We start from the raw sequence: 19,993 nt of genomic DNA, 5'->3' as shown, positions 1-19,993 counted from the left end.
AAAACACATACTAAGACTCCTAAAACACATAAAGACTCCTAAAACATGTGAAAAACTCCTAAAACACATAAGAATACTCCTAAAAACACGTAAAAAGACTCCATCCATCCATTTTTCTACCGCTTATTCCCTTTTGGGGTCGCGGGGGGCGCTGGCGCCTATCTCAGCTACAATCGGGCGGAAGACAGGATACACCCTGGACAAGTCGCCACCTCATCGCAGGGCCAACACAGATAGACAGACAACATTCACACTCACATTCACACACTAGGGCCAATTTAGTGTTGCCAATTAACCCATCCCCAGGTGCATGTCTTTGGAAGTGGGAGGAAGCCGAAGTACCCGGAGGGAACCCACGCATTCACGGGGAGAACATGCAAACTCCACACAGAAAGATCCCGAGCCTGGATTTGAACCCAGGACTGCAGGAACTTCGTATTGTGAGGCAGACGCACTAACCCCTCTGCCACCGTGAAGCCCACGTAAAAAGACTCCTAAAACAAATTAAAAACAGAATGAGGTGTTTGCATCCTTTGCGAGCACATACACTTGGTGGCCTTGTAGGTGAAAAGTGAACGTGAATAGAAGACCTGAAGGATAAAATAATTTACAGGTGCGCATCATCAGTAGTGTTCCTCTGGGTCACTGGGTGTTTCGGCCTTTAACACTATACACCCTCTCCAGAGGCGGCCAGCTACAGAATGATCAGACCTGAGCTTGCAACCCAAGTCCAATTAGCCATGAGAGTCACCTTGTTGGCAGACATATCAGTGCCAATCAGTGGACTACAGTATGCATGGCAGGGGCGTCCGGTTTCCTGAGTCATATTTTGGGTCTGCCTGACCGCATACCTCCTGATGCACTAGTTGGGGGCCCAATTGGGGTCATTCCTCTTCAGCCAGAGCCGACGGCTGCTCTTTTCGGTCGGGAAATGATCAAAAGTCAAAGGTCAAATTACACCCCTCTCCAACACACCTTGTCCAAACCTCCCCAAACTTGTCTCAAACGTTTGTTCTGGCAAAAAACTTTGCAACTATTAAGGTTTTAATGTTTAATTTAGCGCTGTCAAATGATCAAAGATTTATTCAGATTAATCACATTTGGTCATTTGGATAATCCCGTGACCTCGAAAGGAACAAGCAGAAGAAAATAGATGGATGAATGGATAATTATTACTACTCGCCTGCATAATTTAAAGTAAGTTAAAAAGAAGTCCGATATTTTCAGCTTTAGGAATTTTTTCCATGTTTTACTTGAATGTACGTTATTTATTTGATTAAAGTTTGGTAACATATAAAAATGGGACACATTACCTTCTTGCTTGGCATTCAGCATCAAAGGGTTGGAATTGGGGGTTAAATCACCAAAAATGATTCCTGGGCGCGGCCACCGCTGCTGCTAACTGCTCCCCTCACCTCCTAGGGGCTGATCAAGGGTGCTGGGTCAAATGCAGAGAATATTTTCGCCACACCTAGTGTGTGTGTGACAATCATTGGTACTTTAACAGTTTTATCTAAAGTCCCATATGGATAGATGTATTATGAAGTAACACACACACACACAAACACACTTTCCTAGCAGGCACAAGGCATTGATACGATGTCGATTTTACATACATGTTTTTTTTTTAAAGTGACTTCGAAACAACATTGCAAAATAGTTGTATTAGTATATTGAAAAAATGTTGATGTCTCAAGTTAGATTTAAGTTGTTGGTCAGGAAATTATCAAAAGTCAAAGGTCAAATCAACGTCACAACCTGACATTGAATAAACGTAATAAAAAAGCATGCTGTTTCAACGTTGTATTTGTGTTGTTGAATATTGGTTGGGAAATGACCACAATTCTATGGTCAACTCAACATCAGAACCCAACTTTGATTAAACGTCAAAAAGCATGTTTTTCCAACGTAAGTTTTGAGTTTCTCAACGTCAGCACCTAATTCAACAAGTTCTCAACGTTGTCTGAATGTCTTGTGCCTGCTGGGATTTCCATATCTCTACAAACTTGTCCCAAACGTTTGTGCCACATTTTTGGTGGCTTGTGTTGTCCAAAAAACACAACTTAAACTGTCAGGGTTTTGATGAGGGGTTCGAAAACTTTTTTGACTATAGGGCCCAATTTAACCACTACGTAAATATCTACACAATTAGTAATCTTACTCTTGACTCTAAGCACAGTCAACAATTATATTTAACAAGGTTAGATATAATTAGATTGAGGTCAAGAAAATAAGTACTAACTAAATGTACTGCAGGCTTCACGGTGGAACAGGGGTTAGTGCGTCTGCCTCACAATACAAAGGTCCTGAGTAGTCAGGGTTCAATCCCGGGCTTGGGACCTTTCTGTGTGGAGTTTGCATGTCCTCCCCGTGACTGCGTGGGTTCCCTCTGGGTACTCCGGCTTCCTCCCACTTCCAAAGACATGCACCTGGGGATAGGTTGATTGGCAACACTAAATTGGCCCTAGTGTGTGAATGTGAGTGTGAATGTTGTCTGTCTATCTGTGTTGGCCCTGCGATGAGGTGGCAACTTGTCCAAGGTGTACGCCGCCTTTCGCCCGATTGTGGCTGAGATAGGCACCAGCCCCCCCCCCCCCTCCCCGCGACCCCAAAGGGAATAAGCCGTAAAAAATGGATGGATGGATGGATAAATGTACTAAAGAAGAAGGGACTCAAACCCGACAAAAATACATTTACATACAATTATGTGGTGCTACAAAAAAACAGATCATTCAATTTTTTTCTTAAATATACAGTCTATAAAGTGCACATTAAAATACAGCTTCACCACTTTAGTCGTAATTTTTGCCCAAAAGAAACTTCCATATGACTTTAGCTAAAGACTTCTTTACCATGAATTGATTAACGTGGACCCCGACTTAAACACATTGAAAAACTTATTCGGGTGTTACCATTTAGTGGTCAATTGTACGGAATATGTACTGTACTGTGCAATCTACTTATAAAAGTTTCAATCAATAAATCAATGTGTGTTTGAGATTGTAATTTCTGCCCCTTGTGGTGGAAAAGTGTGTTACACCTAAGGACTACTATGGCCAATATGGACCACAACTGAGAAACATAATTTTTAACAGCACTCTAGCATTGTAATTGTTATAAATTTTAATCATCATTCAAATTCATTGTGATGTGTGGATCGATATTGACAACATTTTTGGTCGACAACACAAACCAGCACAAACATTTGGGACAGGTTTGGAGAGATTTGGGCAAGGCGGGGTGTAACTGGATGATGTCCCATGACAGAAAATCCATCCATTCATCCATTTTCTACCGCTTGTCCCTTTTGGAGTTGTGTGTTTTAGAATTCCCGCAGCACGGTGGAACAGGGGTTAGTGCATGTGCTTCACAATACGAAGGTCCCGAGTAGTCCTGAGTTCAATCCCGGGCTCAGGGTCTTTCTGTGTGAAGTTTGCATGTTCTCCCCGTGACTGCGTGGATTCCCTCCGGGTACTCTGGCTTCCTCCCAATTCCAAAGACATGCACCTGGGGATAGGTTGAGTGGCAACACTAAATTGGCCCTAGTGTGTGAATGTGAGTGTGAATGTTGTCTGTCTATCTGTGTTGGACCTGCGATGAAGTGGTGACTTGTCCAGAGTGCACACTGCCTTCCGCCCGAATGCAGCTAAGATAGGCTCCAGCACCCCCCGCGACCCCAATTTGGACAAGCGGTAGAAAATGGATGGATGGATACTTAAAAACCTTAACAACACAAACTAAATATGTCACCGCACAAACCAATGGCAGAATATGTTATTTTAATACTTACAATGCCAAAAAGCCAACAACAACGGTCAAGTTTGAATGGTCCTGGAGGTGGTGTAATTTTTTAAATGCCAAAAACCTTAAAAAACAAAAAAAGTAAATGTTAGAAAATTGTTGTTAAAGCCAATTTATTAGGCAAGGCAAGGCAGGTTTATTTATACACAAGACATATTCAAAGTGCTTTACAGACGCGTAAAATTTACAAGAAGGCGAAGAAAATCATGAATAAAAATAAAATCCTCATAAAATAATCGTGATACACTTAATTTGATGCCCCTTACAACTTGGCGGAGAACTATGATACTTGCAAACAAAAATGTAATAGCATTATTATGAAAGTGTTGCAAAAATATTGTATGCTTTCCTCATAAGGAAAATATTCTTGTAAAGATGCATAACAATTCCATTGTGTCCACTTCCCCTCTAAAGTAATACAATAGAATATTCCTGCAAAACAGCTTTTAGTGCTTTTCAAATATTTTCTGCCACGCCGCCCCTCGAAAAAATGAAATATTTTGTGCCGCACCCATTCTTCACCATGACTATAAATAGTATAAAATGTTTATAAAATTGTTATAATTATACCATAACTATTCTATATAAATATATTAACATTTCCTCCTCTCCCACCATGGTCACAGTGAAGCCAAGTGTTACATTCCATTCTTTATATTCTGGTACAGCAAAAAAGGCATGTTGCCCGAGGTCACATGTGCCCCCCCATGGGGTTACGCCCCACTATTTGACATGGACTGAGTTAAAGTATGAGGAGAACCATAGAAGCAGAAATAAAACTGTCTGCTAAGTAGGGTTCAAACTGTCATCCTGTGTGATTTTTATGTGGCTTTTTTTTAAAATGCCATCACAGATGTACGTAGTAGTGACGCGACTGTGTAAAAGAGTGATGAAAACCATATAACGGGAAATGGAATTCACAACACCATAGGTTCTTCAACATCAGGTGTGACGTTACTAAGAATGCAACAACTCCAGCAGGACTTCAGCTAAGTGAGCATCTGAACTGATCTAAACGATCAAACTTCCATCCATCCATCCATCCATCCATCCATCTTCTTCCACTTATCCAAGGTAGGGTCGCGGGGGCAGCAGCCTAAGCAGGGAAGCCCAGATTTCCCTCTTCCCAGCCACTTCGTCCAGCTCCTCCCGGGGGATCCCGAGGCGTTCCCATAGTCATAGTCTTCCCAACGTGTCCTGGGTCTTCCCCTTGGCCTCCTGCTGGACGGACGTGCCCTAATCACCTCCTTAGGGAGGCATTGGGGTGGCATCCGGACCAAATGCCCGAACCACCTCACGACGCAGTAAATTTCTAATACACTTCTGCCTTGGATGTCATGTCTTGTGATCATGTTTTGTTTAGTTATGTTCTGTTACTTCAAGACTCCATTAGTTACTGTTTGTTCACCCATTACTTTCACCTGTCTCACGTGTTGGACTCACACACCTGTTTCAATCATGTCATTATTATTTAAACCTGGTTTTTCAGTTGGTCGTTCTGGCGTCATCACCTGTTTATGACCACTCTGTTTCATGCCTGTTTCATGTCATAGTTCATGCTGCCCTGCTCACGTCACCTGAAGTAAGTTTTTGTTTATTAATGCCACAGTTAGTGTCTTCCGTTTCTATGCCCATAGTTCTGCCTTTGTGCTCGTTTTTGTTTTCTTAACCAAGTTTGTTCTCCGCCTTGTGCGCGCCTTTTGTTTATACTTTTTCGTAGTAATAGATTAAACATGTCTTTACCTTCACGCCATGACCGGTCCTGTTCCTTTGCATTCCGGGAAGACAAACCACACCATAGTCTTCGTTACGACATTAGAGACTTTGTTGTGTTACTATTATGCAAATATAATCATTTGATACTTGTTTATATTGACAAATGTCCCAGTTTAGACTGCACTATAATCACACTTATTATTATTATTATATTTGTCCAGCTTGTGTGCTATTGTGTGCTTACCTGTTGTGTAGCTGCTTTCTCAAAGTTTACCTTATGTAAATGGGAGAAATTCCATCTTAGTCAAGTCATCAAGACCAACCTTGTGTGCTTATTGGAGGAAATTTACCGTACTTTCCGGGCTATAGAGCACACCGGTATTTAAGCCACACCCACCACATTTTGGAAGACTAAAATATGTTCACTTATATTAGTCGCACCGGACCATAAGCTGCAGATGTACTGTATACCGGTACGAATAATATTGTAAATGTTTATTTACATACCGTAATTGTTTTCAAACCCTGCCTGTCACACGGCAGTAAAACGGCCGATCAAACAAAACAAGTCATCGTTATGGACCCACTCTCTGCGGAAGCTAGCTCTTCAATCAGCTAAACAGACTCAATAACTCCACGGTGACGTTTTGCTGAATTTACGAAACTGAAAAAATACAAACCAAAAAATACCATTGTAAGTTAATACTAACACAGACACTCATACAATTTGGTAGCATATTAGCTAATGCAAACCACGCTTGCTTTATTACATTACTATAGCATGTACAGAATTGTATGAAAACACTCCAACAGACATCACACATGGGACGCTTAGATATATTGTAAAACTTACAAACTTTGGTTGGAGTGAGGAATGAAGAAGCCTTCCAAAAACGCAATGGACGAATAGTAAACAAAACGGAATATACTTCCAGATCCAGGCACAAAACAGGAACTACCTGCAGTGAGCAAACTTGTCCAAAAGATGGCGCCATAGAACAAACAATAACACGCCTTTTCAGTGTCTTTGTTGGTGTTAAAACTATTTGTTGAATACAAACAGTTATCAGCGAAGAAAAGAAACATCCATAAATTAGCCATACAGTTTTATAGGCCGCAGGGTGCAAAGTGTAGGAAACAAGTCGCGGCTTACAGTCCGAAAAATGCCTTAGATGTTAACTGGCTGTTGAACTCTGCACAATCAGACATAATGCAGAATTCTTTGCATCGGAGCTTTTATTTGAGATTTGTTGATATTGGACCAATATTCGATATCAACAATGGAGGGTGTCATATAAAAAACTCTGGTTAACTTATTTTTATACTTGCATGACAGCTAGTTGAACGGATACCAACGAGTATGTCTGTGCGATAGTACGTGGTGTGAACTTCACTCCCCGACGCCTTAAGAGCTCTGCTGGACATGAAATGACATGATTCACCTTTCATTACTTGTCATCAGTTATTCTTTGTAAAGTCGATTCTACAGCGAGTTAACTTCTTTTTACACTTGTAAGTGGCGGTTAACTACAAAACTGCACGTGTATTTAACAGAATGTTCCATGGTGTTTATATTAGTTCCTACGGGAAACATTGCAAACAAACTTAGTATTGTTACACTTTTCAGTATTTCATTGATATTGCGATACAGTTGCTATATTGGTATGGCAATGTTTACATTGACAACACCATTCCATCTCATTCATCCATCCATCCATCCATTTACTACCGCTTGTCCCTTTCGTGGTCTCGGGGGGGTCGATGGAACCTATCTTAGCTACCTTTCGGGCCATTCAGTGCTTCTCAAATAGTGGGGCAGGCCCCCGTGATGTGTGTGTGTGTCTTCTTAAATAATGGGGCTGGCCCTGTCAGAGTTTGTTTGTGACAAACCCCTAAATGCAGAGATGGAGGCAGGCATGGAGTGAGAAAACATGATTTAATCAAAATATAGAATAAGAACAAAAAAAAGGGTACTAACTTGGACGCGCACAAGGCGGATAACAAACAAAAGGGTCTTTAGCATGGAAGCTAGCAAGAAACAAAAAGGGGCTTAGCGTGGAAGCTAGCGGGTAGCAAACAGGAAAACAGAAGTCGTTACTTGTAGAGTGAAAACAAAACGGAAGCAGGGAACAAAAAAAAAGTAAGCTACAAACAGATACCGAAAGATAGCTTACCGCTACGCTGCAATGACTCGACATGAAACGACACGACAGGAGCAACAATACGGAAGTCATCGACAAGACAAATCAATAATCCAGCACTAACTGAAAGACAAAGCAAGTACAAATAGGAGCGGGCTGATTGACACCAGGTGTGGCCGGGTGCCAATCAGCCGCACCTGAGGGGAAACAAAGCACTCAGGGAGACAAACAGGAAGCTGAACCAAAATAAGAGTGCTGACAGGAACTAACGACAGGAAATACTAAACACAGAGAGGAAAAACTAAAACACAAACAAACTGTCAGTGGCAAGCCTGACAGCCCCCCCACCCCCATGTGTTGGGGGTGCCATGAGAGGAAATAGCATAATGGTGTGGATCAGTAATGTAAAAGTCAAGGCTCGCGGTCCAGATCTGGACCCGCAAATGAATTATCTGTGGCTCCCGGGATCATATTTGATTAGTATTAAATGGTTTATACATGTATAGCGCTTTTCTACCTTTTTAAGAAACTCAAAACGCTTTGACCCTTTTTCCACATTCACCCATTCACACACACTTTCACACACTGATGGCGGGAGCTGCCATGCAAGGCGTTAGCCAGCACACATCAGGAGCAAGGGTGAAGTGTCTTGCTCTAGGACACAACGGACGTGACGAAGATGGTAGAAGGTGGGAATTAAATCAGGAACCCTCAGGTTGCTGGCACAGCCACTCTCCCAACCGCGCCACGCTGGCCCGCAGGCCACAGCCGCCTGCTGCTGTTTTGCACACACCAATATTTCATCAGTGTTGGCGCTAGGAACTTTCTAAATGGGGTCCCAGGGACCCCATCATGTCATAAAAATGGGGTGCCACTTTTTTGTAACCATTTTGAAAACAAATGATAAATGTACGCATTATGCTGTTATATCTCACATTCTATGTTGTGTTTTGGAGAAAGATGGTCATAAACCATACTTGCCAACCCTCCCGGATTTTGTGTGAGACTCCCGAAATTCAGCGCCTCTCCCGAAAACCTCCCGGAAGAAATTTTCTCCCGAAATTCAGCCCGAGCTGGAGGCCACACCCCCTCCAGCTCAAACATGTACAGTTCGAAGCTTGAAATGGAGGATTGCAGGCGGCTCTGACGGCATTTAAAGTAATTTTTAAAAACGACTGCTAATCCTCCTCCTTTTCGACCAGACGACCGCGGAGAATTAAAGTAGGAACACTCCGGAGGCAGAAGTTCATTAAGAGGGGCGGATTCACCGGCTCTCAGTCATGTTTCCGTCACACAGAGGAAGTCAAGTCCGCGGGAAGTGAAGAAAACCTTCAGGATAAACGTTTTATTTGTCAAAGATCTTGCGTTCACAAGACCAAACCTGGCGGGGGCCAGCACGTCCAAGGGCGAAGCTAATCCAGGTGGGGCCCGACACACAGCCCGCAGGTGGTGGGGGAGAGGAGCCACGAGGCGGGAAAGGAAGGCAGGAATCCGGCCAGGTGACAAAGCTGACTGGGACGTCGAAAATCCAACGTCGAAGTTGATCACAGTGGGAGAGGGGCAAAGATCCAACAGTGTTTGGCGGTCATACACAAGCAGTGAGCTGACGGAGACGAAAATAGACGCAAACAACACAAAAACGAACAGAGCTGACAGCGAGAGATGGCAGGCCAAAGTACATACTGGCGCCATCTTCTGGAAACTCGGAAGTGACGTTACTCAAATAGTGAAAGGTAAGTTTTTTGCTTTTTTTTAGTAACCAGCAAGCACAGTACAGTTAGTAGAACAACTGTGTTTTTTATTACTGTGTATTTGATAGGTGCCGTCTGAAATTCAACAATTTCTTTTATGTATATATATAATAAAATAAATATATATATATATATATATATATATATATAGCTAGAATTATATATATATATATATATAGCTAGAATTCTATAGCTAGAATTCAATGAAAGTCAAGTATTTCATATACATTTCATATATATATTTCATATATATATATATTTCATATATATATATATATATATATATTTCATATATATATATATTGAAGCAAGGTGGCGGCGCCCGGACGGGCTGCGACACTGCGGTGCTCTTGCTAAAGATGGAACATTTGGCGGAAATGCCGGACAGTTCTGCAGACTTCATGGCTGGCTCGCATCGTGGTCACTCCGTGATCACGTACGACCGCCAGACACTTCTGGATATGGACATATCGGGCCGCTTTGGACTGATAGACGCGTGCGTACTAAACATGCTAACTAGCATGGGAATACGTCGGCGGCTACATCCAGCGGCCTGTGAAGCAGCGGAGTCTAGTAGCAGCGGGGGCCGTCTACGGAGCAGACGACAGCGGTGTGATCGGAAACGCGGATGCCGAGCGGGGCTTAAAACAAAGCAGAAGGCTAATCCCCACAGAACACCACTTCCCTCCATCCTGAAGACGGATTTAGATGAAAGATGCGAGACTACTGGTCTGGGTAAGGAGTCTGTTAAATTAGAACAAGTTTTTTCTGCTTTGAGTGTTTCAGAGTTGGACATGTGTTTTACCGAGGTGGCTAACTATGATGCGTGCAGTTTATCAAAGCAACAAACAAACAATCGAAAAATCCCCGTTACTGAGGTGGCTAACCATGATGCGTGCAGTTTATCAAAGCAACAATCAAACAATCGGAACATTCCCGTCGTATCAATTCCTAGATATGGTCGTAATTATACTGAATGCACTGGGCATAATAAACACAACATTATTAATATTGCTACTACGGATAATTTGATCAAAAACTCCGTAAAACAGCCCACCACCTATAACATAGGTTTTTTAAACATAAGATCATTGTCTCCCAAAACGTTGTTAGTTAATGATATTATCAGAGACAACAATCTTAACGTCATCGGTCTCAGCGAAACCTGGCTTAAACCAAACGACTTTTTTGCGCTAAATGAGGCATGTCCTCCTAACTTTACACATGCGCATATTGCCCGTCCGCTTAAAAGGGGTGGGGGGGTCGCACTAATATACAACGAAAACTTTAACCTTAGTCCTAACATAAATAATAAATATAAATCGTTTGAGGTGCTTACTATGAGGTTTGTCACACCGCTGCCTCTACACCTGGCTGTTATCTACCGCCCCCCAGGGCCCTATTCGGACTTTATCAATGAATTCTCAGAGTTCGTTGCTGATCTAGTGACACACGCCGATAATATAATCATAATGGGGGACTTTAATATCCATATGAATACCCCATCGGACCCACCGTGCGTAGCGCTCCAGACTATAATTGATAGCTGTGGTCTCACACAAATAATAAATGAACCCACGCATCGCAACGGTAATACGATAGACCTAGTGCTTGTCAGGGGTATCACCGCTTCCAAAGTTACGATACTCCCGTATACTAAAGTATTGTCCGATCATTACCTTATAAAATTCGAGGTTCAGACGCATGTTCGTCAAACTAATAATAATAATAACTGCTATAGCAGCCGCAACATTAATACGGCCACAACGACAACTCTTGCTGACCTACTGCCCTCGGTAATGGCACCATTCCCAAAATATGTGGGCTCTATTGATAACCTCACTAACAACTTTAACGACGCCCTGCGCAAAACCATTGATAACATAGCACCGCTAAAGTTAAAAAAGGCTCCAAAAAAGCGCACCCCGTGGTTTACAGAAACTACTAGAGCTCAGAAATTATCATGCAGAAAGCTGGAACGCAAATGGCGCACGACTAAACTTGAGGTGCACCATCAAGCATGGAGTGATGGTTTAATAACTTATAAACGCATGCTTACCTTAGCTAAAGCTAATTATTACTCAAATCTCATCCACCGTAATAAAAATGATCCTAAATTTTTGTTTAGTACGGTAGCATCGCTAACCCAACAAGGGACTCCTTCCAGTAGCTCCACCCACTCAGCTGATGACTTTATGTAATTCTTTAGTAAGAAAATTGAAGTCATTAGAAAGGAGATTAAAGACAATGCGTCCCAGCTACAACGGGGTTCTATTAACACTGACACGATTGTATATACCGCGGATACTGCCCTCCAAAATAGTTTCTCTCGTTTTGAGGAAATAACATTAGAGGAATTGTTACAACATGTAAATGGAATAAAACAAACAACATGTTTACTTGACCCTCTTCCTGGGAAACTGATCAAGGAGCTCTTTGTATTATTAGGTCCATCAGTGCTAAATATTATAAACTTATCACTTTCCTCGGGCACTGTTCCCCTAGCATTCAAAAAAGCGGTTATTCATCCTCTTCTTAAAAGACCTAACCTCGATCCTGACCTCATGGTAAACTACCGACCGGTGTCTCACCTTCCCTTTATTTCAAAAATCCTCGAAAAAATTGTTGCGGAGCAGTTAAATGAACACTTAGCGTCTAACAATCTATGTGAAACCTTTCAATCCGGTTTCAGGGCAAATCACTCGACGGAGACAGCCCTCGCAAAAATGACTAATGATCTATTGCTAACGATGGATTCTGATGCGTCATCTATGTTGCTGCTCCTCGATCTTAGCGCTGCTTTCGATACTGTCGATCATAATATTTTATTAGAACGTATCAAAACACGAATTGGTATGTCAGACTTAGCCCTGTCTTGGTTTAACTCTTATCTTACTGATAGGATGCAGTGTGTCTCCCATAACAATGTGACCTAGGACTACGTTAAGGTAACGTGTGGAGTTCCCCAGGGTTCGGTCCTTGGCCCTGCACTCTTCAGCATCTACATGCTGCCGCTAGGTGACATCATACGCAAATACGGTGTTAGCTTTCACTGTTATGCTGATGACACCCAACTCTACATGCCCCTAAAGCTGACCAACATGCCGGATTGTAGTCAGCTGGAGGCGTGTCTTAATGAAATTAAACAATGGATGTCCGCTAACTTTTTGCAACTCAACGCCAAAAAAACGGAAATGCTGATTATCGGTCCTGCTAGACACCGAACTCTATTTAATAATACAACTCTAACATTTGACAACCAAACAATTAAACAAGGCGACACGGTAAAGAATCTGGGTATTATCTTCGACCCAACTCTCTCCTTTGAGGCACACATTAAAAGCGTTACTAAAACGGCCTTCTTTCATCTCCGCAATATCGCTAAAATTCGCTCCATTTTGTCCACTAAAGACGCTGAGATCATTATCCATGCGTTTGTTACGTCTCGCCTCGACTACTGTAACGTATTATTTTCGGGTCTCCCCATGTCTAGCATTAAAAGATTACAGTTGGTACAAAATGCGGCCGCTAGACTTTTGACAAGAACAAGAAAGTTTGATCACATTACGCCTGTACTGGCTCACCTGCACTGGCTTCCTGTGCACTTAAGATGTGACTTTAAGGTTTTACTACTTACGTATAAAATACTACACGGTCTAGCTCCATCCTATCTTGCCGATTGTATTGTACCATATGTCCCGGCAAGAAATCTGCGTTCAAAGGACTCCAGCTTATTAGTGATCCCCAAAGCCCAAAAAAAGTCTGCGGGCTGTAGAGCTTTTTCATTTCGGGCTCCAGTACTCTGGAATGCCCTCCCGGTAACAGTTCTAGATGCCACCTCAGTAGAAGCATTTAAGTCTCACCTTAAAACTCATTTGTATACTCTAGCCTTTAAATAGACTCCCTTTTTAGACCAGTTGATCTGCCGTTTCTTTTCTTTTTCTTCTATGTCCCACTCTCCTTTGTGGAGGGAGTCCGGTCCGATCCGGTGACCATGTACTGCTCGCCTGTGTATCGGCTGGGGACATCTCTGCGCTGCTGATCAGCCTCCGCTTGGGATGGTTTCCTGCTGGCTCCGCTGTGAACGGGACTCTCGCTGCTGTGTTGGATCCGCTTTGGACTGGACTCTCGCGACTGTGTTGGATCCATTATGGATTGATCTTTCACAGTATCATGTCCTCATATGTTCTCATAGTCATCAGTATCATCAGTATCACAGTATCATGTTCTCATAGTCATCATTGTCACCGACGTCCCACTGGGTCATTATTGTCACCGATGTCCCACTGGGTGTGAGTTTTCCTTGCCCTTATGTGGGCCTACCGAGGATGTCGTAGTGGTTTGTGCAGCCCTTTGAGACACTAGTGATTTAGGGCTATATAAGTAAACATTGATTGATTGATTGATATATATATATATATATATATATATATATATATATGTATGAAATACTCGAGTTGGTGAATTGGCTGCAAATATAGTCCTCCCCTCTTAACCACGCCCCTACCCCCGACCACGCCCACCACCCCCCGAAATCGGAGGTCTCAAGGTTGGCAAGTATGTCATGAACATAACTTAATTTATTTAAAAAAATACAAAATAATGATAAATGTATTCAGTTATATACATTCATTCACTTTCTTCTTTCCTTCACGGATGTAAACTTTACCGCTGCCATATTCTTTTCTATATTTTTGTTGTAATATTTTCAGAATATGTTTATTCTACATATTCATAATAAATAAACAAACATTCACTTCGGGGTGGGGCGTGAAAACATTCTAAATAGTGGGGCTGCCATGAGGTGTTGGGGGAAGGAGGGCCACGAGAGGCAATAGCATTTTTAGTGTTGGTAAAGCTCGGTGGGTAAAGTGGCCGTGCCAGCAACTTGAGGGTTGCAGGTTCAATTCCTGCTTCCGCCATCCTAGTCACTGCCGTTGTGTCCTTGGGCAAGACACTTCACCCATCTGCTCCCAGTGCCACTCACACTGGTTTAAATGTAACTTAGATATTGGGTTTTACTTTGTAAAACGCTTTGAGTCACTCGAGAAAAGCGCTATATAAATATAATTCACTTCACGTCACTAAAGAACTATACTATCTTGATAAAACAAATAAACAATAACTTCGGGGGTGGGGAATGGTGTCCTCTAGGAAGCATTGATGGAAGCGTCTGTGCGGTCAAGAGTAAACTTTTAGTGTATGGTCTCCAGCGTCCAGGACAACGAGCGTGTTGTTAAGTGCCCCCAGTCCAACAGGCCGAATAAGCTGATCTGAGACCAGAGGAGTGAGGACCGGACCACTTTGCATGGTCCCAAAACTCCAAATCATCCCCTGCTGGGAGTCCACCACAAGCAGGTGTCCGTTTGTGTCAAAGGTCACACCTGACATTTTGACAGAGGACATCAGCTGAAGAGCAAAAGTGTCCACCCGGTAGAGGAGGTGGAAGTCCTCGGTGAAGACAGTGAGCTGCTGTGTGTCCTGTGCAGGGTGCTGCATCACTGCTGTGTTGGCCGTGAAGGCGCAGCAGCTGAGCGCTTTAGGATGCTGCAGGTTTGAGACCACCACTCCCTCTTCAAGGGCGACGCCGTGTTTGTAGTGCACCTTGAGGCGAGACAGCGTTCCAGCCTGGACGTCGGTCACCAGGATGTGTCCCCTACGGTCTGTGTCCACCCCCCAGGGAAGAGCAAAGCAGGCCTTGATGGTCACCACGTGGCTGCCCCTGGAGGTAAACACCTTGACCGCTTTGTCTCCGGCGTCCGTCACCATGACATGACCACAGGGGGTCACCGCCACATCCACCGCAAAGCAAACGTCCCCACTGGCGTGTCCTCTCGGTCCAAACGCGTTCTGCTTTTTGCCCTGCGGACCCAACACCACCACCCTCTCAACGCCATCGTGCACCACAAACATAGTCCCTGAGGACCTCATCACAGCCACTCCTGAGGGGTTGATGAGAGCCCCCCAACCGCCAAAAGTGGCACGGCGGTGCAAGGCTTTGGCGCTGACGCCTGCAACCTCTTCTTCTTTGTCCATGCGAGGACAGGCGGAAATGAAGAATAGCATCTCCTGCAGGTCGCACAGAGCCTGGCAGTGGGAGGTGGCGTCGACGCTGCACAGCTGTCGACAGAAGGGGCACTCCAGCTTCCCGAGGAGAGGGTGGGACAGACCTCTGATGCATTCCAGACACAGGACGTGACCGCACGAGAGGTTCTGCGGCCTACGCTCGGAATGCTGAGCGGTAAACTTCTCAAAGCAGACTTTACACTCCAGCAAGTTGACTTGGATCTCTCGCAACAACACGCCCTCTGGACTCTGCAGGCCGCCGCGGCTGGGGTAGCTGTGGGCCATGGCAGCAGGATCAGGTTGTTCCGGACCGCTCGGTCCGCTGCGGCAAATACAGGAGGTGCAGGAAACCCCCCAAAGAAGCTTTGACTCCTACGATCAGCCAGAGAGGAGCAAAAACTCGACATGAGAAGAAGGCACAGCGAATGTGCTGTGCAGTAGGCCTAAGTCACGTGATGTTTAACAACACACATTTTAATTGTTTGCTGCCCTCTTCTGGACAGAAAGTAATTCACATCATACTCCTTCATCCATCCATTTTTACGGTTTCTCCCTTTCAAGTAAAAAAAAAAAAAATACAAAAAAAAAAAAAATACAAAAAAAAAATTATATATATATATATGTATCTCGATCCATCCATATAAATATCCATCCATCTATATGTATATATATATATATATATATATACATTATTATTCTAGAGCAATATATGATTAATAATGATTTGATGGTAAAATGTGTCCCTCCAGCCTGTTTATTATGCGTATAGTATATTATGTGTGTGTATATATATATATATATATATATATATATATATATATATATATATATATATGCATATATATATATATATAATATATATATTTTTATGTATATAGACATATATATGTACATGTATGTATATATATATATACATATATATTTGTATGTATATATACATGTAATGTATATGAATAAATTAATGTATACAATACTAAAATTGGCCCTAGTGTGTGAATGTGAGTGTGAATGTTGTCTGTGTCGGTTGGTCTACACGTCTTCGGCCCGAATGCAACTGAGATAGGCTCAAGCATTCCCCGCGACCCCAAAAGGGACAAGCAGTAGAAAATGGATGGATGGATGTATAAATAGTTATATATACATACATAGAATTGCTGGAACGTGAAAAGGTCTATTTTTATAATACTTACCAAGAATGTCAAAAAGGTCTCCAAGGTCCCTCAGTTGAGTATTATGATGCTGCAATTTAGTTTAAAGTATATGTAGCTTTAATGCTAATGAGCTGTGTTTAGCCCCAGAAGCGCTATTGTGCACTTTATCCACTTTTTACATATACAGCCAAATATACCTACATATATATATATATATATATATATATATATATATATATATATATATATATACAGTATATATACACACACACACACACACACACACACACACACACACACACACACACACACATATATATATGTATATATATATATATATATATATATATATATATATATATATATATATATATATATTTATATATATATATATATATATATATATTTATATATATATATATATATATAAATATATACACACACACACATATACAAACCCCGTTTCCATATGAGTTGGTAAATTGTGTTAAATGTAAATATAAACGGAATACAATGATTTGCAAATCCTTTTTAACCCATATTCAGTTGAATGCACTACAAAGACAAGATATTTGATGTTCAACTCATACATGTTTTATTTTTTTGCAAATAATAATTAACTTAGAATTTCATGACTGCAACACGTGCCAAAGTAGTTGGGAAAGGGCATGTTCACCACTGTGTTACATCACATTTTCTTTTAACAACACACAATAAACGTTTGGGAACTGAAGAAACTAATTGTTGAAGCTTTGAAAGTGGAATTCATATTCATTCTTGTTTTATGTAGCGCTTCAGTCGTTCAACAGTCCGGGATCTCCGCTGTCGTATTTTACGCTTCACAATGCGCCACACACTTTCAATGGGAGACGGGTCTGGACTGCAGGCGGGCCAGGAAAGTACCCGCACTCTTTTACTACAAAATCATGCTGTTGTAACACGTGGCTTGGCATTGTCTTGCTGAAATAAGTAGGGGCGTCCATGATAACGTTGCTTGGATGACAACCTATGTTGCTCCAAAACCTGTATGGACCGTTCAGCATTAATGGTGCCTTCACAGATGTGTAAGTTACCCATGCCTTGGACACTCATACACCCCCATACCATCACAGATGCTGGCTTTTGAACTTTGCGCCTATAACAATCCGGATGGTTATTTTCCTCTTTGTTCCGGGGGACACCACGTCCACAGTTTCCAAATATAATTTGAAATGTGGACTCGTCAGACCACAGAACACTTTTCCACTTTGCATCAGTCCATCTTAGATGAGCTCGGGCCCAGCGAAGTTCCTTGGTGTTGTTGATAAATGGGTTTTGATTTGCATAGCAGAGTTTAAACTTGCACTTACAGATGTAGCAACCAACTGTACTGTAGTTACTGACAGTGGTTTTGTGAAGTGTTCCTGAGCCCATGTGGTGACATCCTTTACACACTGATGTCGGTTTTTGATGCAGTACCGCCTGAGGGATCAAAGGTCTGTAATATCATCGCTTACGTGCAGTGATTTCTCCAGATTCTCTGAACCTTTTGATGATTTTACAGATCATAGATGGTAAAATCCCTAAATTCCTTGCAATAGCTCGTTGAGAAATGTTGTTCTAAAACTGTTTGCCAATTTGCTTACAAATTGGTGATCCTCGCCCCATCCTTGTTTGTGAATTACTTAACATTTCATGGAAGCTGCTTTTACACCCAATCATGGCACCCACCTGTTCCTAATTAGCCTGCACACGTGTGGGATGTTCCAAATAAGTGTATGATGAGCATTTCTCAACTCTATCAGTATTTATTTCCACCTTTCCCAACTTCTTTGTCATGCGTTGCTGGCATCAAATTCTAAAGTTAATGATTATTTGCAAAAAAAAAAAAAGGTTTCTCAGTTTGTACATCAAATATGTTGTCTTTGTAGCATATTCAACTTAATATGGGTTGAAAATGATTTGCAAATCATTGTATTCCGTTTATATTTACATCTAACACAAATGCCCAACTCATATGGAAACGGGGTTTGTATATATATATATACAGACACATGACATATATATATATATATATATATATATACAGTATATGAATACACACACACACACACATATATATACAGTCAAGAAAATAAGTATTTGAACACCCTGCTATTTTGCAAGTTCTCCCACTTAGAAATCATGAAGGGGTCTGAAATTTTCACGGTAGGTGCATGTCCACTGTATGAGAGATAACCTAAAAAGAAAAATCCAGAAATCACAATCTATGATTTTTTAACAATTCATTCGTGTGATACAGCTGAAAATAAATATTTGAACACCTGTCTATCAGCTAGAATTCTGACCCTCAAAGACTTGTTAGTCCGCCTTTGAAAGTCCTCCTCCACTCAACTGCATTATCCTGAATCAGATGCACCTGTGTGAGGTCGTTAGCTGCATAAAGACACCTGTCCACCCCATACAATCAGTAAGACCCAAACATTCAGCATGGCTAAGAGCAAAGAGCTGTCCAAAGACACCAGAGACAAAATTGTACAACTCCACAAGGATGGAAAGGGCCCTGGAGAAATTCCCAAGCAGCTTGGTGAAAAAAGGTCCACTGTTGGAGCAATCATTAGAAAATGGAAGAAGCTAAACATGACGGTCAATCTCAATCGGAGTGGAGCCCCATGCAAGATATCACCTCGTGGGATCTCAATGATGCTAAGAATCAGCCCAGGACTACACGGCAGGACTTGGTCAATGACCTGAAAAGAGCTGGGACCACTGTTTCCATGGTCACTGTTGGTAATACACCAAGACGTCATGGTTTGAAATCATGCAAGGCATGTAAGGTTCCCCTGCTTAAACCAGCACATGTTAAGGCCCCTCTTAAGTTTGCCAATGATCCAGAGGAGTCATGGGAGAAAGTTTTGTGGACAGATGAGACCAAAATTGACCTTTTTGTTCAGAATTCGACTATGCGTGTTTGGAGGAAGAAGAATGATGCGTACCATCCCAAGAACACCATCCCTACTGTGAAGCATGGAGGTAGTAGCATCATGCTTTGGGGTGTTTTTCTGCTCATGGGACAGGACAACTGTACTGTATTAGGGAGAGGATGACTGCAGCCATGTATTGTGAGAGTTTGGCCAAAAACCTCCTTCCTTCAGTCAGATCAATGAAGATGAGTCGTGGCTGGATCTTCCAACATAACGACCCAAAGCACACAGACAGGAAAACCAAGAAGTGGCTTCATAAGAACCATATCAATGTTCTGGAGTGCCCTAGCCAGTCTCCAGACCTAAATCCAATTGAAAATCTTTGGAGGGAGCTGAAAGTCTGCGTTTCTCAGCAACAGCCCAGAAACCTGACTGATCTCTAGAAGACCTGTGTGGAGGAGTGG

At 42.2% G+C, this 19,993-nt stretch overlaps 1 protein-coding gene across 1 annotated transcript; it reads right to left on the bottom strand.

Annotated features, from left to right (window-relative positions):
- Positions 1-13,951: 13,951 nt before the first annotated feature.
- On the bottom strand, positions 13,952-15,931 carry LOC133561421 (E3 ubiquitin-protein ligase NHLRC1-like). Its single transcript, XM_061914714.1, has one exon. It carries the CDS (start codon positions 15,758-15,760, stop codon positions 14,591-14,593), a length of 1,170 nt encoding a protein of 389 aa, XP_061770698.1. The 5' UTR covers positions 15,761-15,931; the 3' UTR covers positions 13,952-14,590.
- Between the last annotated feature and the right edge of the window lie 4,062 nt (positions 15,932-19,993).

The sequence above is a fragment of the Nerophis ophidion genome, linkage group LG11 (genome assembly GCF_033978795.1).
Source record: "Nerophis ophidion isolate RoL-2023_Sa linkage group LG11, RoL_Noph_v1.0, whole genome shotgun sequence".
Classification (NCBI taxonomy): domain Eukaryota; kingdom Metazoa; phylum Chordata; class Actinopteri; order Syngnathiformes; family Syngnathidae; genus Nerophis; species Nerophis ophidion.
The sequence above is the reverse complement of the archived record's forward strand: the minus strand, read 5'-3'. Positions and strand labels throughout refer to the sequence as shown.

Excerpts from the sequence above, each read along its gene's own strand:
- LOC133561421 (XM_061914714.1), bottom strand. The coding sequence starts at position 15,760 with ATGGCCCACAGCTACCCCAGCCGCGGCGGCCTGCAGAGTCCAGAGGGC.